Here is a 23,346-nt window from a genome sequence, read left to right on the forward strand (position 1 = left end):
CTCAAGTCAGTGTCAGCTCTTCACATCCAAATACATATCTGGATCTTCAGGGCTTCCCTTCCCTTCAGTAACTGAACCCATTCCCCTTGCACTGGTCATCCACTTCTCTTTCCTTCTACCTTTTCCCCCAGCACTAGAGCCTTCTCTAGAAAGCTGGCTCTTTGCATAATATGTCCAGTATGCCTTCCAGTAGTACAAATTCAAATGATGCAACCATTTTGTGGGATTCCCTAACCACACTACTAATTGAGACCAACCTATGTGACTTGCATCCACATGCAGATTTGCTAGAACTAAAAGGGTTCACACAGAGACTTTATTTTGTTAAATAAACAGGAAATAAAGTTTCTGCAACCAATATTAAAAAGTGTGACAAAAGACCAAGTTGTACAAAAAGGTATCACATACTAAATTTAAACAAAGGAAAAACTAGGGCATTGGTGCATTTGCTAAACAAAACAGTTGCTTGAAACAGGATTGTGCATCTTTCAGTACAGAGTTTCCAGGGCCAAGTTGCTACTTAACACCACATGAATTGTGTCCACATGAGAAAGACAGCCTCCTCTTCCAAATGGCTGCAATTCAACAACCCTTGACAGGCCAAGAGCTGCTAGACAGGCCAGCTTCTGGGTCACTCCCCAAGAGAGTGCTGTTGTCTATTTTCCCAGCCAATCATGCATTTGACATCTACAAAAGCAGTGGATCCTGTGGCTGACCATTTCTGTTGCAACTCGGGAAATCACTCCGCCTGAGTCCTTTCCACCAGTCTGTAGTAGGGGCCTCGTTGGTCCATCAGCTCCGCGTGAGTCCCCTCCTCCACAACTTCTCCTCCTTCCAGTACCACAATCTTGTCTGCTTTCTCCACCGTCTGCATCCGGTGAGCAATCACCAACACCGTCCGGGTCCTACTGTTCTGCACAGACCGCTGGATCTGGAAAAGGAAGCAATGATCCAGAGTAAATCCTGAGCTCCTTAGAAACACTAGATAGAAACTCCCTCACATTTTCACTGAAAAGTGCTTCTCCAGCACTGCAATAGAGTTTGGCCCCAAACCTTTTGCAGTCTGGAAAACAATAAAAACCAAATGAAGGCAAATATGTGTGATCCAGGGGAATGTCGCAAGACCCACTCTGTGTCGGTTACTGGAACCAGAGATTTAGTAAACTTGGAAAAAATACTTCCAGTCAAATAAACCCAGTTTTCCTATGCTGTCACCTCACAAAAATTCAGATTAAGCCTTTCAGCGCCCTGAACTACACCAGCCAAGGTTCACTCCCAGCCCCCTCATGGATCCCCCGCACTCACTGCAGCGTCACTCTCGGGGTCCAAGGCACTCGTGGCTTCATCCAGCACCAAGACCTTCGGGTCACGGATCAGGGCCCGGGCGATGGCCAGCCGTTGCTTCTGCCCGATGGAGAGCTGGCCCCCCTTCTCCCCCACCTCTGCAAGAAGGCAAGCAAGAAGGACAGAGGAGATCAAAAGTGAAGTCAAGGCCGACCAAATCTTGTTTCCCTAAAGGGGTGGCAAAGCCATCAACTGAAGAACAAGGCAAAACTTGAAGCGCAACACTCTCTGGAGTGGGAGGGACACACCGCAATTTGTACAGTCGAGTCCTATTTTCAGTGCAAAAGATCTAGAGGAGGGGAAAAAAACCCTGCACTTTTTAACAATGGTAGAAGAGATTTTAGGACTTGTGATTTTTGAAACGGCACAACAGTGCAATCAGCTCTTTGAATTCTCTTTTCCGCAATAGTGGTTTAATGATATTGCTACAATTAGAATAATCAGTGTAACCTGGAGCTTTACAGATAGTCCTAAAGTTACAAGAGCAACTGTGTCAGGAATTTTCATTACTAAGCAATGTGGTTGTAAGGTTGATGTTTCATGCCCGCACTGCTTAGTGCAGTGCAGTCAAGGGTTTAGTGAAGCCAATCCACACATTCCCAACTGCCATTGTTAACATAATGCCACTGGTCATTAGACAAGGATCTCCTTGCCATTACCTGCCAGTTTCTCACAAAGTCAGGGGGTTGGCTACAGGTATTTGCAAGTCCCAGGAGGCTCACAAGCAGGCTGGCAGGCAGTAAGTGGCTGATGTCAGGGGTTGAGTGGGGGGGGTTGCAGCAGTGCAGGTGAAGCCTTTTGGATGAGGGTTGTGGGAAGATACACAGGCAGCCTCAGAGCCATACTACACTTTTTGTGCCCCAGAACGTCTGCTGCCAGGCAAGGAAGAGAGGGTGTATGGCCGAAGCAGCACATGCCTCACTTTGTGAGTACTGGCGTCATTCCTGCCAGGTGGGGGAGACTTATCCCACTGACTTGTGACCTTCCCCACAGCTTTCCCATTGACTTTGCTTGTGGTAAGGTGGCAAGGAAGATTGCAAATGGTGATGCACTGCTTGTAGGGCACTGCAACTATTGTAAGTGCAGTGGTGGCCAAGCACCCAGATTGCGATCACATGACTATGGGGGAGGGGGCAAAATTCAAGAACTTCAAGGACTACTTGCAACCTCCATTTGTTCGGCGCCACTGTAATTTGGAACGATAGCCGAAGGAATGGTCCTAACACAAGGACTACTGCATATATTGCAACAAAGCAATCAGGATTTCACTTCAGACGAGTCAAGAATTAGGACCGGTGGGTTTACCAGGAGGAAAGTAAGGTTTTTATGGGATGAATCAAGGGGAGGACGGATTTTGCCCACCTGCATCAAAGCCTCCTTCCAGTTCATGGATGAATCCCAAGGCATCAGCTTCTTTTGCTGCTCTGCTCACATCTTCCTCTCTGCAGCCTTGTAGGCCGTAAGTGATATTCTCCTTGATGGACCCAGAGAATAGGACGGGCTCCTGACCCACCAGTGCCACCTGCAATTGAACAGGGAGGCCTATCAGGACAGGGCTGGGCTGAGAGAAAAATGCCACTTTCCAAGGTGGGGCTGGGTGACACTCAAGGTGCAGCAGTTTCAGAAATAAGATTCACTATGTCTCCCAAATGTAGACCTTGACCTATCTGCTCTTCTCTTCTTTGGAGGCAAAGTGGCAACATCCAATGCTTGGTTTTGAAAACTAAGTAGGATCAAACTTGGTTGTCATCTGGATAAATTCCAGGTCCATGGCTAGACTAGGAAGGTCACCAAAAACATATCACATCGGAGGGTGTGTATGTAACCTTTATACTGTCGCCAGAGAAACTGTATGGCCACATTCATAGATCACAGGAGATTCTAATCTTTTATCTCAGGATATAAATCACATGTGCAGAATATCCTGAATGTTGCACCTTTTTACCTATCAAGGAACATAAGAAATCAAAAGCCTTTCGTTTCATGCATCTTTTACTACCTTCTGCAATGAGCAGATTTGAGCAACTTTGGAGATTCCAAGCCCCAAATTGGTGGCTTCCGAAGTTGCCTTAGCAGCACTGCATTCACTTTTCTCTATCGGAGTTTTGGATATCAGCCACACCATTTCTGAAAATCAGAGGCTCTTTCCACTTTTTTTGAGGGAGGAACGACATAAAAAATGCAGTCTTTGCCAGAAAAAAATTAGAAGCACACAAAGAAACCTGCAATGCATGTGGTGAGATGGACAGCAAACTAACAAATGCTCTTAATAAATAAATGCTCTTAAACCCCAGACAATTCCAACTATGACCTTCTAATATTATGTGGTCCTGGCTATTCTGCATTGTCCCTCTCCCAAAGCCTATTGATATATGATAGATAGACAATAGATAGATGATATAGATCAGGGGTGTCAAACACACGTTGTCACGGCGGTGTCACATGACGTATCGGACTTTTTTCCCTTTTGCTAAACTGGGCATGGGGGTGGCCAGCGCGTGATGCATCTGGCCCACAGGCAGGGACTTTGACAGCCCTGATATAGATGTGTGGTGTGGTCCCCCAGCAGCCTGCGGAGCTGGCAGCAGAATCGGACAGTGAAGAGGCTGGGGAACATGGGCCAGTCCTGGAGTCTGGGGAAGGCTCGGATGAGGGCTCTGCGTTGGAGGCAGAGATGGGGTCAGGGCCATTTGGGAGTTATGTACTGACTCCGGAGTCTCCGCTGTCGGACATCAGAGAGGCAGAGGAACAGGGGAAGCCTGTTCCTAGTGCGCACATGCACAGAGCTGCTAAAAGGCAAGAGCAGTTAAAATTTAAAAAAAGGGGTTTGGGGGACTAACTGTGCTTTTTACTATATCAGTAAGCTTAGGTCAGAACAACGTGCTTAAACCCCAGACAATTCCAACCATATCATCCATATCGTGATCCTGCCCAGTCTGCATCACCCCTCTCCCAAAACCTCCCCAAGTGTAACCCTTCAACCATCAAAGAGACACCTAGGCCTCATCCTGCAAGTGATAAGGACTCCCTCACCTGCCTATGGAGATACTTGTGCTCATATTTCCCAACTGGGACTCCATCCAGCAGGACCTCCCCGGATTGGGGTTCGTAGAAGTGCTCTAGGAGGAAAACACAGCTGCTTTTTCCGCTGCCATTCGCTCCCACCAATGCTGTCAGTTCCCCAGGGCGGAGCTCAAAGGAGACATTCTATTACAAAGAAATACAAATGTGAAATGAAACAGGAATATACAGTGTTAATTAATGTTATATTCAGATCCCACAGTCTCGGTCTCGTACAGTACAGGTAGTCCTCGGCTTATAACCACAATTGAGCCCCACATTTTTGTTTCTAAGTGAGAATGTTGTTAAGTGAGTTTTGTCCTATTTTACAATTTTTCTTGCTACAGTTGTTAACTGAAACGGTTAGTAACACGGTTGTTAAGTGAATTTTGCTTGTCAGGAGGTTGCAAAAGGTGATCACATGACCCCGGGACACTGCAACCGTCCTAAATGTGAATTAGTCCCCTAGTGTCTGAATTCTGATCATGGGGATGCTGCAATGGTCGTAAGCATGAAAAACAGTCATAAGTCACTTTTTCACTGCTGTTATAACTTTGAACAGTCACTAAATAAACTGCTGTACGTTGAGAGGTACCTATACAGAAATTTACTTCATCTTTCAAAAAACCTTTAAAATCTTAACATTCTTTCTTCCAATGTTCTTTATTAACGTTAAAGGAATTGTGATTACAACTGCATTTGAGTGATGTACTGTACTGGTGGCATGGTGGCACAGTGGTTAGAATGTAGTACTGCAGGCAAACTTTTCCCACAGCCATGAGTTTGATCCTGACCATCTCAAGGATTACTCAGCCTTCCATCCCTCCGAGGTCGGTAAAATGAGGACCCAGATTGTTGGGGGCAATAGGCTGACTCTGTAAACCGCTTAGAGAGGACTGTAAAGCACTATGAAGCGGTATACAAATCTGCTATTGCTACTGTTAGAGTGTGATGCAAAGCTACCCAGGTGCCTTCCAGCTTCCCATAAGGTACCTTCAGGACCTGGATCTCAGGGCGGGAGGGATAGCAGAAGGAAACATTTCGGAAGGAGACGCGTCCAGGGAGGGATTTTGGAGACAGCGTCCCGTCTGTGCGGACAGATGGCTCCCGGTCAAGATATTCAAAGACTTTCTCTGCAGCGCCCACATTGCTCAGGGCATCCCCGTAAGTGTAAATCAGGGCCTGTGGGAGGAAAAGGAAGGAGCAGCAATGTTAAGACATAAGAGCATCTGCAAAGGGAGGAATACAGCTGGCTACTCTGTTTTGAGCATCAAGGATAGCAGTATTATAGTATTTGACAGGCTGCCACAAAGACAACAGGGTCAACTTGAAAGAAGCTGCCTCGGGGAGAAGATCAACTTTAATGATATGCACAAGTCCAACCAGATTCCTGTTGACCACACAGATGTGTCCCTGCAGTTTTCTTCACAACAGTGCAAAAGAATCCGGCCTGTGCCTTTGGTGGGAGGTTTGTAAGGATTTCCCAGTCCAGCTCATTACCTTGGGATCCCTGGATGGTTTCCTATCCAACTAACCAGGCCCAGCCCAGCTTTCTGAATACACAGAGCAGATGCTGCCTCCTGCTGGGTGAGAAAGTCCACAGAGAAAAAGGCAAAAACTTTTTTTTTTCATAGTGTATCTCATGCAGTGGTGAAATGTAAATTTGTTACCACTGGTTTTGTGGGCGTGGCTTGGTGGTGGTGTAATGTGACTGGATGGGCGTGGCCAACTTTTTTTTTTTATTATTTTAAAAGCATTTTTTCTACAGCCTCTTCGGCTGAAGAGGTTGTAAAAAAATGCTTTTAAAAGGCTCTGACGATTCCAGCTGAGTTGCCTGATCAGGCTTTTGTTTTCTTTTTAATTTTTTTTTTTTTTTTTTTGCTTTTAAAAGAAAAAAAGCTTTTGACGATCAGGCAACTCAGCTGGGATTGTCAGAGCCTTTTAAAAGCATTTTTTACAACCTCTTCAGCTGAAGAGGTTGTAGAAAAAATGCTTTTTAAAGGCTCTGACGATCCCAGCTGAGCAGCGCGATCATCAGAGGCTTTTTTTTTTTTTTACTTTTAAAAGCATTTTTTTGGCCGAAGAAAAAATGCTTTTAAAAGTAAAAAAATCCTCTGATGATCACGCAGCTCAGCTGGGCATGGGGGGGGGGACAGGGATGTTTGCTACAGGTTCTCTGAGCCACCCACTGTCATCGCTACCTGATTGGGTGATCCGGTCCGAACCGGGAGCATTTTACCCCTGGTCTCATGGCTGTTTCAAGCACTTTTTGAAAGCAACAGAATTCTAGAAGATAATTGCTTTGCTCCCTGAAGATGAGCTTCCAGTTTCAGCCTAGACTATCTTCAATTTTTAACTTGCAACTTTGTGCAAATGACTGGTTTCTGTTCCCAAAGGTTTAAAGTGGCAATAAATAAGCTTTATCAAAATTTCAATGGCACAGTTGCTGATATGTTTCTTTCTATTTTAGACAATTATTCTTTCTTAAAGACAGTGGCAGTAGAAGAGCAGGGAAGTAACTTGGGTTTCTGACTATTATTTTCTCCTTCTTTCCTTAAATCTATAAACACGAATGCATCCTTTTGACTATAGGAGTCTCTCTCCCATTATTCTCTGTAGCAAGGGTGTCAAACTTGATTTCATTGAGGCCACATCAGGGTTGTGTTTGACCTCTGGGGGCTGGGTGGGTGTGGTTGGGGTGGGCATGGCCAGGGCGGCCGTGGCCTCCTGCAGCCCTCTGCCAGAGAGAGCCTGAGAGGGCCGCACGCAGCCCTCCCGAGCTCAGTTTTCGCTGGCAGACGCGCAACAGACTGGTCCTTCACTGTTTCCCGGGCAGCCCCATGGGCCAAATCTAAACACCCCATGGCCTGGATTCAGCCCGCAGGCCTTGAGTTTGACACCCCTGCTCTGGAAGGAATTCCTCCAGTGCCCACTGTTAAATAATTAAATACTGCACTGAGTCTTGATAACTTTTGGCTATTGCGTCCTGCGTTTCATTCCACAACAGCCACCGAAGAACCCAGAGTGCTACAGAAGAAAACATTTTCAAATCGGTAGTGTTCACCGACCTGCACGTGCCACCCCACGTTTGCTTGGTAGAGGATGAAGGAGATCAGGTTTCCTTTGGTCATGAGGCCATTGCAGATCTGCTGGTAGCCACAGTAGAGAAGAATCAGTTTCATGCTCAACTGGAGGACCTGGAGTAGGAGAAATGGTAGGGCAGCCATGAATGGAAAAGATATTCAAATGCCATGATGTGCTTATGCCTAGAAAGATCGTACGAGCTGTGGTTATTGGAAGTGGGACTGGAAGATCCGTTTTTTACTCTCCCCAGGCTCCAGAGCCTTTCTAGGAACGTGGGTGTCAGGCTTCGATGCTATCTCAAAATAAATGAACTTCCAAACTGCCAATCTTTAAGGAAATTTTCTCTTTATTCGAGTACAGTGGGGAGGTTGAAAACGGCCTTCCTCACCCCCAACCCAGGGCTGGAAACGGCCCATTTGCCCCTAATCATCTTGGTTGCTCTTCTCTGCACTCTTTCTAGAATCTCAACATCTTTTTTATAGTGTGGTCATCAAAAGTGGATGCAGTATTCTAGGACAAGAAAACAAACCTGAACAAATGAAACCAGCATTCTCACTCAAGGCACAAATGACCAGGCTCAAATTACCCTACTTCAGACACATTATGTGAGGACCCAGCTTTTTGACAAAGGCTCCAATGCCAGGAAAGATGGAAGAGGATGGTCAGCAGGAAGGTGAATGGATTCAGTTACAGAGGTGATGAGTGCACCATTGTGGGAGACTTGAGACAGGCTGGGGATAGATCATCTTGGAGAAACTTTATGGGGTTGCTAAGATTCAAAAATGACTCAATGGTACCATAATTGTTGGGATATTAAATTTAGTAGCTGGAGCAGTAAAGTGTATAATAGGCTGTGTTTTGATTGGTTGATTGGTTGGAGTGTGCTGGCTCATGCTTGAGGCAATCTACGCTATGATTGGTTGCTGTGGGTGTAAAGGGGCGTTTCCCTTTTTTCCCGCCTTTTTTCCTTCTGTGTGTTCTGTATGCAGTTTAGATTTACCTCATGATAAACTGTTAATCTGCATGATGTTCCTGTGTTCTTATTGGTTGTAAATATAAATGTCAAATATACTCATTTATATAAAGCTACAAGTTTGTGTCAGTGTCTCTGACTTCATTTGGACGCCTGCTGCACAATTCCCTGACATCAATCCGTTCAATTTGGTTAATGGGAATTGAAAGAAAAAAAAATCCACAACAGACTATTTAAGAGAATAACAGCGTTGGAAGGGACCTTGAAAGTCTTCTAATCCAACCCCCTGTTCAAGCAAGAGACCTTATACCAATGATGGCTAACCTTTTTGCCGTTGCGTGCCAAAAGCGGGGGTAGCGCGGGGGGGTAACGTGTCTGCGTGCCCATACCCATAATTCAATGTGCCCCCCCCCATGCATGTGCACGCAGCCCCCCTGCGTTCCCCCGCTTTTGGCACACAATGGCATGGTGGGCTGGGTAGGCCCATTTTTCACCCTCCCCAGGCTCCAGAGGCTTTCTAGAAGCCTGGGGAGGGTGAAAACGGCCTTCCCCACCGTCCAGGAGGCCCTCCAAGGCCAGAAATGGCCTGTTTCCCGACTTCCAGTGGGCCCTCAAGGTCCAAAAATCAGCTGGCCGGTGCGCGCATGTGTGCCGTAGCTGAGCTAGGGCAACGCTCGTGTGCCCACCAATATGGCTCCGTGTGCCAACTGTGGCACGTGTGCCATAGGTTCGCCATCACAGCCTTATACCATTTCAGACAATGCTCTCTTCTTACAGTCTCTTTTTAAAAGCCACCAGTGATGGAGCACCCACAACTTCTGAAGGCAAACTGTTCAATTGGTTGATTTCTCTCATCATTAGGAAATTTCTCCTTAGTGCTAGCTTGCTTCTCTCCTTGGTTAGTTTCCCTCCATTGCTTCTTGTCTTACTTTCTGGTGCTTTGGAAAATAGGGTAACCCCCTCATCCTTGTATGAGTCCTTCAAATATTGGAAGACTGCTATCATGTCTCCCTTAGTCCTTATTTTTATTAAACTAGACATAGGCAATTCCTGCGACTGTTCTTCATATGTTTTACCCTCCAGCCCCCTAATCATCAACATTTTTTTTTGCACTGTGGTAACTAAAACTGGATGCAGTATTCCAAGTGTGTCCTTACCAAGGCCTTATAAAATAGTACTACCATGTTTCCATGAAAATAAGACGCTTGTCTTATAATTTTTTTGCCACCAAAAAAGGTACCAGGTCTTATTTTCGGGGAGGGATGTTGTCCATTTACTCATCTCACTTGCACGCATCACCTTCAGCCTCCTTTTCGCTGTCAGAGGCCTTCAGGGACTTTTTCTCAGCCAGCAAGCTTTCCTAAAGGCCTCTGCAGCCAATAACAGAGCTCCAGATCGATCCAGACCTCTGTTATCAGCCGCAGAGGCCTTCAGGAAAGCCTTCCCGGCTTTGCCAGCTGCAGAAGAAATGGGCTAGCAAGGCAGGTATTGGGGTGTGCAAGGCATGGTTGCAACTGTCCGAAGGTAAATAGTAGGGCGGCTCCACCACCCCCATCCCCTCTCTACTTAATTTTTACCTGTGCACCCTGGAATGCGTGGGCTCTTAATAAGGACTTATTTTGGGGGTAGGGCTTATATTGGGCGCACATGTAAAAATCAAGCTAGGACTTATTTCGGGGTAGGTGGTATTTTTGGGGAAACACGGTAACACTTCATGAGATCTTGATTCGATCCTTTTTAAAACCAGGGTTTCAAACTGGGATTTCACTGGATTGGAGATCCACTTGTGGTTTGATTTTTGGCAGTGAAGACATTTCAACAGAAAAACATTCTTGATGAGAGGCAGTGGTGAAATCCATTTTTTTTTTACTACCAGTTCTGTGGGCGTGGCTTGGTGGGCGTGGTGTGGCTTGGTGGGCGTGGCAAGGAAAGGATACTGCAAAATCTCCATTCCCACACCACTCCAGGGGAAGGATACTGCAAAATCTCCATTCCCTCTCCACTTCTGGGGAAAGAATATTGCAAAATCTCCATTCCCACCCCACTCTGGGGCCAGCCAGAGGTCATATTTGCCAGTTCTCTGAACTACTCAAAATTTTCGCTGCCAGTTCTTAGAACCTGCTGGATTTCACCCCTGATGAGAGGTTAATGCTAACAATTGCTATGATACAGAGTACATAAAATCTTGTGAGACTGGGGACAAAGACACCCAACATTTACAACCTTTGAAGCAAAGTAAGAAAAGCTTGCAAGGCTTGTCAATCTCCTAAAATCTGAGCCATATTTCAAAAATGGGTGTTTTTTTTAGTTTTGATACCTGAAAAGGAATCCCCACAGATTAGGAATCACTCACTTAAAGAACCTAGGTCAGGGATTGCCAACTTTGGCAACTTTGTGGACTAACAACACCCAGAATTCCTCAGCCAATATGGCTGGCTTAGAAATTCTGGCAGTTGCAGTCCACAAGCTTTAAAGTTGCCAAGGTGGGAGACCCCTGAGTCCCAGAGGACTTACCCGTATAACAAATAAGTAAACCATCCTTTCCAAGTCCCTTTGGTTTTTCAGCCGGCAAGTGTCCCCCAAGGTTGCCTCATAACGCTGTGACTCCTTCTCCTCGGTGGCAAAGCTGCGCACTGTCTCCATGGATGAGATTACCTCACGCACCACCTCCTCTGAACGGCCCACCGAATCTTGGATCTCCTTCAGTAAAGCCTGGATGGACCACAAAGGAAGTGGCAACGTGAGGCTCCTGAAAGCTGCCTCAGACCAGTCATCTTGTGGGTGGTAGGATACCCAAACTGAAGTCCAATGGCCTCATTTGGAGCGGGAAGACACCAAAAATGCTTCACTCCACTCCCCTCTATTTTATTTTGATTATTTCTCACTTGCAGCTAGTTGGATGCCAGAGTGCAAGCCAGAGAGAGAGATGTACCCTCCCATTATTATTTCGGGGGAGAGGGGTGTTTCATTCATTCTAATTAAGAATTGGATTGTCTATTCTCAATCACCCAGGTCATGGCTGTCTCAAAGGTAAAGATAAAGGTAAAGGTTCCCCTCTAGGGGGCAGTGCTCATCTCCGTTTCAAAGCTGAAGAGCCAGCGCTGTCCGAAGACATCTCCGTGGTCATGTGGCCGACATGACTAAACGCCAAAGGCGCACGGAATGCTGTTACCTTCCCACCAAGGGTGGTCCCTATTTTTCTACTTGCATTTTTTTTATGTGCTTTCAAACTGCTTGGCAGAAGCTGGGACAAGTAACGGGAGCTCACCCCGTTATGTGGGTTCTCATCCAAGAAGCTTCTTCAGCTCTGACAGGATAGCGGGGAATAGACAGGATAGTGTCAGAGCTGAAGAAGCTTCTTGGATGAGAAGCTAAACGTCTTCAAAAGAGAAAAAACAAGACAGGGCAGTTGCCTCCTGAAAAAGCTCCTCTGGGACAACCATGACCTGGATGACTGACAATCTCTACAGGCCAGAAGTGGCTGCCATTCCCTCTAGGCCGCCATCTGCCTCCATGATCCCTACCTGGTGACGGACATTGTAGACCCTCTCGACGGCCATCATGAGTGGGGTCTCGATCAGCATCAACAGCGTCAAGCGCCAGGACAGGCCAATCATGAATAGGTAGTTCCCAACGGCCTTGATCAGGTTGCGCAGGAAGACGTTGGTGTTGAGTGGCACCGAGCGGCTCATCATAGCTGTGTCTTTGGAAAGGCGGGAGGTCAGCGCCCCTGTGGACAAAGAGAGATCATTCGACAAATACCACACTGGCCATACAGGAAGGGAGATTATAGGGAACAGTCCCCCCTGGGAAGGAGATGGCTTTTCCTTTACACCGTACCAGAAACAGCGGCTTCCTGTTTGGGGCCTCACCTGTTTTCACCTCCTGGAAGAAGGCCAAGTCTTGCTGCACCAGAGACGAGAAGAGTAAGTTGCGAGTTCGGATGATCATCCGGGAGATGGTGATCATGAAGAGACCCCCACGGCAGCTGGCAAAGGTGGAGCTAGAAGGGAAACAGGAGGGGGATTGGTTCCTGCTCCACCAATGGAAATGGAGTCACAGCTCCATGTATGAACACGTACTGGATTTGACCCAGGTGCAAAGGGAAAGAAACTTTTTACACAGACAAGTCTATTCCGCTGTTTGAGATTAAATTACTTCTGATTGATGCTCTTCACCCATTTTGAAAAAGCTCCAGACTGTTTTAATTTTGAATTAAAACTAGCCACAAGATGTCTGATACAAGCCTAAGCTCTGATACAGATAAAACACACTTCATGCTGGCCACTGCCTGCTCCCCAAAGTGCCATTAATTAATGGATTAATCCAGGATCCCCCAATCCCCAGTATATGGCCTGGCATTGGGCCACGGCAGGCGAGCAACTGGGCCATGCAAAACAAGCAAAGCCCCATCCATGGGATGCAGGCAGGGTGGATTTGATTTAAATCAAGTTGATTTAAATCACAATTTAAATCATGATTTAAATCACTAGTAAAAAGGCTTGATTTAAATCAATTCGATTTAAATCATAATTTTTAAAGAGCAACTGTCATCTCTGCTACTCCTTTGACCCACTGTTGACTCACCAATAGTCCCAGTGTTGCAGAATATACAGCCTCATGCTACATAACTAAGCTCCATTTCATGCTGAATAAACTAAATTATTTATATATCTTAAATAGAAAACGATCTTACGATAGATTTTTACCCCAAAAGTTTTTTTATTAAAATAAATTCGATAAAAATCAAAAAAATCCGATTTAAATAAAAAAAATCTGATTTTTTTGATTTTTTTTTTAAAAAATCATTGATTTTTATCCACCCTGGATGCAGGTAGCATGCAAAACTATCCCCTCTCCGGTCCTCGAAAAAAAACTCTCTCTATGGAATTGGCCCTGGTACCCAAAAGATTGGGGGCCATTGAATTAATCTATCAACAATGGATGTTCTTTCAGAAAGTTTTTTTTTTTTTTTTTTTTTGAGATTTGTATTTAAGTGAAAGATAGAGATACGTCACAAGCTTTAACTGCTTAGACTTCTATCGGCTTTTAATAAGGGCAGCTACATGGGAACCCAAAACACCAACCCTGCTTTGGTTGCCTGAGAGATCTTAAATCCAATTCAATGGCCGCTATAACAATATTGGCAAATAAATTATCCTATAGAGGCCCAAGGACTCCTTAAATGCCTGTTTCCTGGAATATCAACCAGCCCATAGGTTAAGAGTGGGGAGGCTGATGTCACCTGCGATGTGGTGACAAGACTCCCCAGTTGTGGAATTTTCTTTCCTTTCACTATTACAGACAAGCCCATTCACTTGGACATCCACGGGGAAGCAGCAGCTCTGGGCCCAAACTGTCTTTCAAAATATTAATTACTCTTAAGCAATAGCAATAGCACTTAGATTTATATGCTGCTTCATAGTGTTTTACAGCTCTCTCTAAGCGGTTTACAGAGTCAGCCTATTGTCCTCAGCAATCTGGGTCCTCATTTTACCCACCTTGGAAGGATGGAAGGCCAAATCAACCTTGAGCCCGGTGAGAATCAAACCCCTGGCAGCCAGCAGAATTAGCCTGCAATACTGCATTCTAACCACTGTGCCACCACGGATCCTACGATTAAGCTCATTATTTATTTGGGTCTTTATTATAAATTCTTTTATGTTTATTTTTTTGTGTTTTTTAATGCAAAGCTCTGCACTCCTTAAAAAGCACAAGAAACAAAGAAACAACAAAATAACAATAAGTATCATCATCCCATTCCTGTGAAGGACTAAACTGGAAGGGACTTTGAACTGTGTGCATTCCAGAGCCATAACATGGCAGATAAATTACTCACTCCAGAAAAGCGGAGAAGGCTCCATTGTCTGTTATTTTCAAAGGAACCAAAGTCAAGTTTTGCTTCAAGAGAACTTTAGAGAACAAACTGATTTCAGATCTTTCCTGCAGCCTGAGTGACAGGCGTGCACAGCTTCATTTAGGCCCCACCTGGTCTTTGATCGGCAGGTGAAGAGGGAAGAGGCACCTCCCCCAAAGTAGGTAGCTCTGGGACCACAACATGTCTGAAGCCAGCATCAAAATCATATTTGCAATAGGGATCTGGCAGAGCTGGATTGATCTCAAAAAGCTGAGCAGCATCAAATTGGCCAACATTTGGATGGGAGGCCACTAGGAAATCCCAGAGCAGAGATTACACTGGGAAGTCAAAACGTATCTCCAAAGAAGGCAACCATCAGTAGCTTCCTTAGAGCTGGCAAAAAAAAAAAAAATACCCATCCAACATGATCACTCCTTATACCATCATGTGGTCATAATGCCGAGCAATAACAGAATCATAATTCCAGGCCTTCTTTACATATTTAAAGGCAACTGCAGCAAAGGTGCTGATGGGTCCTGGAATAAGCTCACCTTCCAAATGAAACCAGGCAGAGAAAAAAGATGGCCGTGGAAAAGGCTTCTGCGTCGTATTTGGTGCCCAGGATGTCAATCAAACGCCCGGTGTAATAGGGCATGAACGTTTCGCCTGCAGGTCAGCCAAGAACAGAGGTGGTGATGTAGGACCTCAATCAGAAAAGGCAGCTTACCTCCCCCCACCCACCTCAATCCACCCACCCTCCCCGCCGCACACAAACATTACACATTTCCTCTGGACATCCATTCTGTAAAATGCAAAGAAATCTTGAGTTGTGCTCCAGTATTCCTGCCCTAAGAGGGAGAACTATGGAAAGGGTGGGAAAGTCCCTCAGGACGGGAGGGAAAAATGGGAGAAGAAAAGATGCTTGAAAGGGTTGAATGCACTGGCGGGTTGCCCCCGGTTCGCAAGAACCGGTAGTAAAACCGACGGAAGGCCCCGCCCACTGCTCTGGATGTTGTCATCAGAGATCTGTGCATGCACAGAAGCAAGTCGTGTGCGCAATCCTGTTGCGAAGCGGTAGAAAAGGTAAGTAGAACCCACCCCTGGTTGAATCGGGAGGATTTTGAAAAATCCAGGATCTGTCTACGTCTCTTTTCATCCTGGGACAAATGACACACCTTTGGGATACCAATCAGCAGGTACAAAGGAGGCAGGATCTCAGAGCCAATGGCTTAAGTCTCCAGAAATCCTGCTCCGTGGCAGAAGGCAACCCAGAGGCACATCAGACGGATTCAGGGAAAACATCAAAAGGAGCAGCAGGATTTTAAAGACTGAGAGCAGGTCTGTTAAAGATCTTCTGGAGACCATTTCACAACGGAGTTATTTTCTTTTTTTTAGTGTGTGGTGAGATTCCAGCCCTGGTGACTCTTTGTGGTACATTTATCATGCAACATAGAGAATGATTTAATTCAGCACCAACTCACCAATCACTGCCAGGATGAGGAACAAGAAAGCGCCACCGAGATACAGCTTGTCTGGACCGAAAAGTTTGAGCATCTTCCGAAGGGTGGCCTTGTCTTCTTTCCGGGACTCCTTTGTGCTTCGCCCTTCTAGCAGGATCCCCCAGAGGAGCTGGGAGAAGCCCACCGACCCATAGATTGCCAGCCACCAGGACCAAGCGGCCGAAGAGACCAGGAGGGGAGGGTCCCCAAGCCAGTGTCCCACCAGCTGGTACAAAGGGGGCAGGATGCTGACAGCAGCCACTGTGGAAGAGGACATTGGGGAGGTCCCACCCATGGAGAGCAGGCCCCTGACCCCACAGAGAACCACCAGCCGTAGAGCGGCCTCCAGCCAAGCCGCTGTAACCCCCTGGGGGTCCATGGAGGGGCCCCATTCAGCCAGCAAGGAGAGCAGGATTCGGTCGGTGAGAAGCAGGAGAACAGCCTGAAACACGACAGGGACCAGCATCTTGCTGATGGGCTCTGAGGAGAGAGAGAGGGATTACTGGTTATCCGAATCAGAGGATTATGGATTTAAGAAGAGGAGGGGAGGAGGAAGAAGAAGGAAGGAAGAAGGAAGGAAGAGGAGGAGGAGGAGAAGGAGAAGGGGGAGAAGAAATAATAATAATAATAATAATAATAATAATAATAATAATAATAATAATAATAATAATAATAATAATAATAATAATATAATTTTGAATACAGACAGATCATCACTTGGAACACAACTCGCCAGATATCACAGTTGTCAAAAACCAACATGTAGAATTTATTGACATCGTGGTACCAGGAGATGCCAGAATCGAAGAAAAAGAACTGGAAAAAATCATGAAATATCGCAACCCGGCCATCGAAACTACACGGCTATGGATGAAACATGTAACAGTGATACCCATTGTCATCAGGGCAGTTGGTACCATGTCCAAGAGTTTTATAACATAAATCAACAAGTTTAAGTTTAAGTTTAATGCGATTTATATGCCGCCCTATCTCCAATGGACTCAGGGCGGCTCACAACAATAAAATGCACAAATTGCAGGTTCCTGCAATAACATCAGCGGAACTGCAAAAAACTGCGCTACTTGGAACATTGTACATCTTAAGAAGGTACTTGGTTGATACCTAGGACGCTGGCAGCAACCCGTATCAACCATTAGCACCAGTCAATGCAGGGGTGAAATCCAAAATTTTTCTTTACCAGTTCTGTGGGCATGGCATGGTGGGCATGGCAGGGGAAGGATATTGCAAAATCTCCATTCCCACCCCACCCAGGAGAAGGATACTGCAAAATCTCCGTTCCCTCCCCTCCTGGGGGAAGGATATTGCAAAATCTCCATTCCCACCCCACTCTGCGGCGAGCCAGAGATGGTATTTGCCGGTTCTCAGAACTACTCAAAATTTCCGCTACCGGTTCTTCAGAACCTGTTAGGACCTGCTGGATTTCACCCGAGTCAATGGTATTTGTGACGCATTTTTGAATGCTCAGTTGACTTGAGTTTCATATTTAATGAATAAAGATGATAATGATAATGATAATAATAATAATAATGATAATAATAATAATAATAATAATAATAATAATATAAAATAATAATAAAAGTAAAGTATGGTTCATTGACATTGCAATACCTGGTGATGCACGAATTGAAGATAAGCAGCAAGAAAAAATCACAAAGTACCGGGACTTACAAATTGAAGTTGAGCGACTGTGGAAAAAGAAATCATGTGTTGTCCCGATTGTAATTGGAGCCCTCGGAGCAATACCCAAAGGGCTACCCCGCTATTTAGAAATTCTAAATTTGCCGGACTTGAACATTTTGACTCTACAAAAAACCACCTTACTCGGAACAGCTTACATCCTCCGACGATACCTTAACAGTTCCTAGGTCCTTGGTTAGGACTCGAGCTGCTGAGCTATTAACCAGCCTCAAAGGCTGTGAATCTCACTAAAGATTAACCAATAAATAATAATAATAATAATAATAATAATAATAATAATAATAATAATAATAATAATAATAATAATAATAATAATATAAGAGGAGGGTCACTGCAATACGACCTTTGGCTCCTCAATTCAACTAAACTGCCTCCCAATACTGCACCACCCAAGATCCTGCATCTAACCAGGTGATTTCCCAGCAAAGGATTCCTTGGCTGCAGCCTAACTCTTCCTTCTGAGTGCCAGCAAGTCTCGGGGCAATTTCGGGAAAGATCAAATTCACAATAACCGACCCTTCTTTGGACACTTTCCTGCATATTTTTACTCTGCGTTCTCCGGTCCCACAGGCACCCCAGCACCGCTGGTGAAAGCCGAAATCTTATAAGTGACTTTTTCTCGGGAAGAAAGCGTTTAAAACGCCAGATCGGTTCTTTAGAAAGGATTGAAAGGATTGAAACCCCGCTCTCATCCTCCGGAGTAAGAGGCGCGAGTAGAGGATCCCCTAAAGTTTAGATCCCGCGCATAGCAGGATCAAACGCGCCCGGGTTAGATCTCGGCCTGGCAGGAAATCGGGGATCGCTAGGCAGCTACTTAAAGGAGGAGGTGGACTGCGCTCCCCGTAATCCGCACCCAACATGAGCAGCCATCCTGGATGGGAATGATGGGGAGTGGAGTCCCCCGCATCTCCGGAACCGCTCAGTAGTCCAGATCAATGCAACCCTCCGCTCTTTTTCGACTTTCTCACCTTCCTGCCGCGGCCGGGAAGGTCCTTCCATCGCAGGCGTTTGGTCCTTCTCGATCCGAAGCCTCGTTTTAGCCCGGCTAGGCTTCCCTCTGTCCCCAAAATTCGCCGCGTCCACCGCCTCCTCCTCCTCCTCCGCAGAGCCAAAAATCCCCCAACGCGCCGCTTTTGCTTTCGATTCCGAAAGGGAAATTCCGCTTTCCTCCAAGCTTCTTCCAGCAGTGACCGCCAGATGGCGCCCGCGTTCCGCCTAATGCATGCCTAATGGCGACCGACCTCTTTTGTTTTCCCTTCACACTCGTGATTTCTTGAAATCGGAGTAGGTTGAATAAGGCACAGTTGGCTTTTCTATACGTGTCGTATTGAGTCTTAAACTCTGGCTGACTCCTGCATTGCGTTATTCATTACAGGTGTAGGAAGTTAGCACCCACCCCTTTCCTGGAAGAATGAAGTATTTTAGGAAATAATAAAACGGCAGAATATTATGTTCCCCTGGTTGAGAAATGGAGAAACATGTTTTAAAGACAAAGCAGCTCCCACCTTCCTGCCCCCACACCCTTTGTTAATGGACCAGAGGCAGAAACTCAATCTTTGACAATAGGACCCATCTGCAACACAATAGCAACAGAAACTAACACACTGGGACCCACCTAAGACAGAAACTCAGCACATGGCACCTGGGAAGATTACATCAGCCAGCAAGGCTAGCTAAAACCCCCACCCCTTGGGAGTCTGACAACCAATCAGGATACTCTTTCAGGGCCCCAGGAAGTTCAAAGCCAGAGAAAGCATAAAACCCGGGGACTCGCGGCCTTTTTCTGTTCAGGAACTCAAACCATGTGATCCTGTCCACCATTAAACCATCTTTCCAAGCAGTCTCCATGTTTCCAGTGTCTTTTTCCCCACTTGGAGGTGAACCCAATTTCTTCTAACACAGGGAGTCCTTGACTTACGACCAAAATTGAGCCCCCATTTTCGGTTGCTAAAAGAGACGTTCGTTAAGTGAATTTGGCCCAATTTTACAACCTTGCTCACCACAGCTGTTAAGTGAATCACTGCAGTTAGTTGTTAGGTTGATAAAACAGGGTCAAGTGAAACTGACTTCCCCTTTGACTTTGCTTGTCAGAAGGTTGCAAAAGGGGATCACATGACCCCGGCACCTGCAGCCGTCATAAATAGGAATCAATTGCCAAGCGTCTGAATTTTGATCATGTGACCACAGGGCTGTTGCAATGGTTGTAAGTGTGAAAATGATCATAAGTTACATTTTTAGTGCTGTTGTAACTTTGGTCACTAAACAAACTGTTGTAAGTCGTGGACTATCTGTACACTATCCCGTGGCTTCCTTTAAGCCGGGGTTCACTGAAGAAGGCACAACTTGTTGTCCTTGTAAGTGCCCTTTGGACAATCACACATACCTTGGTCACCTCACAGTGGACAACTGCAGTGCAGTCTACATGGGGCTGCCCTTGATCACTACCTAGAAGCTGCAACCTGTCCAAAATGCAGTGGCCTGGGGAGTAACAGGATAACAGAGTGGGAACGGATCTCGTAGGTCATCTAGTCCAACACCACCACCCCCAACCAGGAGATCATACACCATTCTCTTCAAGGATCGCACCCGCTCTTCCATTTCAACCGTAAATTGAGCACAACAAGGCAGAGGTGGGTTTCAGCAGGTTCTGACCAGTTCTGGAGAACTGGTAGCAGAAATTTTGAGTAGTTTGGAGAACCGGTAGTAAAAATTCTGACTGGCCCCACCCCCATCTATTCTCTGCCTCCCAAGTCCCAGCTGATCGGGAGGAAATGGGGATTTTGCAGTAACCTTCCCCTGGAGTGGGGAGGCAATGGAGATTTTACAGTATCCTTCCCCTGCCATGCCCACCAAGCCACGCCCACCAAGCCACGCCCACAGAACCGGTAGTAAAAATATTTGAAACCCACCACTGCAACAAGGGTTGTGTTTCATGCCCTCAACACCAACTTTCACAAAAGGGGTGGAACCAAAAACAATTTGGGGAGGAAGTGAGACAGTCACTATGCTTCAGGCCTATGTTTTACCCCTTAATTAAATTAAACCCTTCTTAAAGTCCAAACGTAAAAAAAAAAAAGACACAGGTGTTACGGTATTTATTTGTTTGCTCCATTCAGATATCCTGTCACAATTCAAAGTGTTTCCTTAATAAATCTACCATTGAAATTCCCGGAAGAGAATTGCAGCTCTAGTAAGCATGAACTCCGCCCCGTCAATCCTCTAAGGAACAAGAAGTGAGGAACAAATTATACACAATTAAAAATGCATCTTTATAATCAAGATTCTTCAGGGATCCGCATTTAAGAGATTCCTGCGCTCTGCCTCTTGTTCTTTGATCCCTTGCCAATCCTCTCTTCCTCAACTCTGCAAACCTGCTTTCTATTTTTAAACATGGATTATTTTAAAATGCAGTTCAGTGTTTCCTCACTTGCTTGAATTCATCAGGAGTAACACTTAAGCAATTTGCCAGGGATATCCTTGTGGATAGAATCTGTGGAGAAAATACCCTGTTTAGTGCAGTTGGGAATGAGGGGGATTAATAGGAATAAAAATCTGAGCTCCTTCTAAAGATTCAAACCAGAAATTTCCAATAATACCAATTTTATTTTCCACTAAGTGATGTATTCCCGTTCAGACATCTGTAGAAAGAAAAATCCGGTCCAGTTCCAAGCCGGGAGAGAAGTGCTGGAAATAAATGGAGGCTGATTGGAAAGAAGGACTCTATTTATTGATGAGCAGAACCAACAACAGCATGTAGTTCTGGGACAGCTGAGGAAATGGCTGAATGAGGGGATGGATCTTTATAGGTTTCTGTGACTTTGAAGTTTGAGCTGTTCTTGAGATTGTGCAATGAAGGGGCTTTTGTGTCTCTTGCTATTTCAATGGTGGTGGGTTAATCCTAATATGCCCTAGAGGTCCTGTCCTGTTCTCAGAATTTGGGTGGGGGCATGTAAATTCTTAATCCTATCAGCTGGAGCTGAAGATGTTTTGTTTGTAAATAGACCGACCCAGTCTTTCTGAATGGATACAAAATATCCCTCTCTAAAGACTTTAGGCATCTGCTGGAGGTTGTTTTACTGTGCAGGAAACTGGGACTGCTTTCTGCCTTTAAGAACTTGTTTCAAAATTTAAGAATTTTGGCTATACAATAGATTTGAACAGGTTACAGAAATTATGGAATAGAAATCATAAACTCACAACATCAGCAGCATATAAAGAAAACCTCTATAAAATGTTTTATAGATGGCATTATTCACCTGCAAGATTAGCGAATATGTATAAAAATAAATATGTTAAATGTTGAAAATGCAATCAAATACCAGGCTCATATATATATATATATGTGGTGGACATGTCCCAAAGCAAAAAAATACTGGAAGAAAATACACATATGGCTGGAAACTATGACAAAACAACACATAGACTTGAAACCTGAGACATTCTTGTTGGGCATGCTTCCAGGAAACTATAATAAGAGTAACACATATTTAATTTTACATATCCTAACAGCAGCCAGTATTGTATATGAACAATACTGGAAAAATCTAGAAACCCCTACAGATGATATTATAATCAAAAAAGTTCTGGAATGTGCATAAATGGATAGGTTAACCCTAAAAATCAGGGTGGATTTGATTTAAATTGAGTTGATTTAAATCACAATTTAAATCATGATTTAAATCACTAGTAAAAAGGCTTGATTTAAATCAACTCGATTTAAATCATAATTTTTAAAGAGCAACTGTCATCTCTGCTATTCCTTTGACCCACTGTTGATTTACCGATAGTCCCAGTGTTGTAGAATATACAGCCTCATGCTATATAACTAAGCTCCATTTCATGCTGAATAAACTAAATTATTTATGTATCTTAAATAGAAAACTATCTTACGATAGATTTTTACCCCAAAAGTTTAAATTCGATAAAAATAAGAAAAATCCGATTAAAATTTAAAAAATCCGATTTAAATCAAAAAAATCTGATTTTTTTGATTTAAAAAAAAAATCATTGATTTTTATCCACCCTGCTAAAAATCAAAGGAAAAGAAGACTCAGAATATTTTATAACATGGGAACTATTCTCTAAACGGTTAATAGATACTGAGGTTAGTGGAGTGGATTTATGTGAAATATGGACTACATGAGAAAGAAAAACTGATGAGTAAATATTTTGATGGTTATATAATCGATACTATAATGGAAGATAGTATACTTTTTTTTTTAATTGATTTATATGCCGCCCTTCTCCGGAGACTCAGGGCAGCTTACAATGTGCTCAGCAATAGCCTTCACCCTTTTGTATATTTATACAAAGTCAGTTTATTGCCCCCACAAACTGGGTCCTCAATTTACCTACCTTAGAAATGATGGAAGGCTGAGTCAACCTTGAGCCTTGGCGAGATTCGAACCTGCAGTAATTGCAGGCAGCTGGTCTTAATAACCAGCTTAATAACAGGGTGCCTTAGACCACTGTACTACCAAGGCTCTTACTTTTCAATAACACTTGATATTATCGCATATATGTTTATATATATGATTATAATGATTATGATGATGTTTATATGTTAACCCTTTGGACATCTAGAAAACACACTGTTCAACATAGAACTGGAATATGTGATATAAAGCAATAAAAATTATTTAACAACAACAACAAAAAAGAACATGTTTCTCCATTTCTCCTTTGGGGAAATATAATATTCTGCCTCTTTTAATATTCCCCCCAAATATTTCATTCTCGGGGAAGGGGGATTCCTACACTTCCAAAACACTTTTAAATTACAAATCAGAGCCAAAAGAAAAATGAGCTCA

At 44.6% G+C, this 23,346-nt stretch overlaps 1 protein-coding gene across 1 annotated transcript; it reads right to left on the reverse strand.

The window, feature by feature from the left end:
• Positions 1-294: 294 nt before the first annotated feature.
• TAP2 (transporter 2, ATP binding cassette subfamily B member) lies at positions 295-18,623 on the reverse strand. The gene is made up of 12 exons (XM_070936304.1): positions 18,505-18,623; positions 15,800-16,297; positions 14,870-14,984; positions 12,334-12,464; positions 11,986-12,191; positions 10,976-11,173; positions 7,473-7,601; positions 5,398-5,586; positions 4,378-4,551; positions 2,707-2,866; positions 1,306-1,442; positions 295-931 (listed from the first exon to the last, which is right to left on the reverse strand). Exons 1-12 carry the CDS (start codon positions 18,533-18,535, stop codon positions 740-742), a joined length of 2,160 nt encoding a protein of 719 aa, XP_070792405.1. The 5' UTR covers positions 18,536-18,623; the 3' UTR covers positions 295-739.
• Positions 18,624-23,346: the final 4,723 nt, after the last annotated feature.

This window comes from Pituophis catenifer, unplaced genomic scaffold (assembly GCF_029215685.1).
Source record: "Pituophis catenifer annectens isolate HBS135680 unplaced genomic scaffold, rPitCat1.0.hap2 SCAF_2, whole genome shotgun sequence".
Lineage (NCBI taxonomy): Eukaryota > Metazoa > Chordata > Lepidosauria > Squamata > Colubridae > Pituophis > Pituophis catenifer.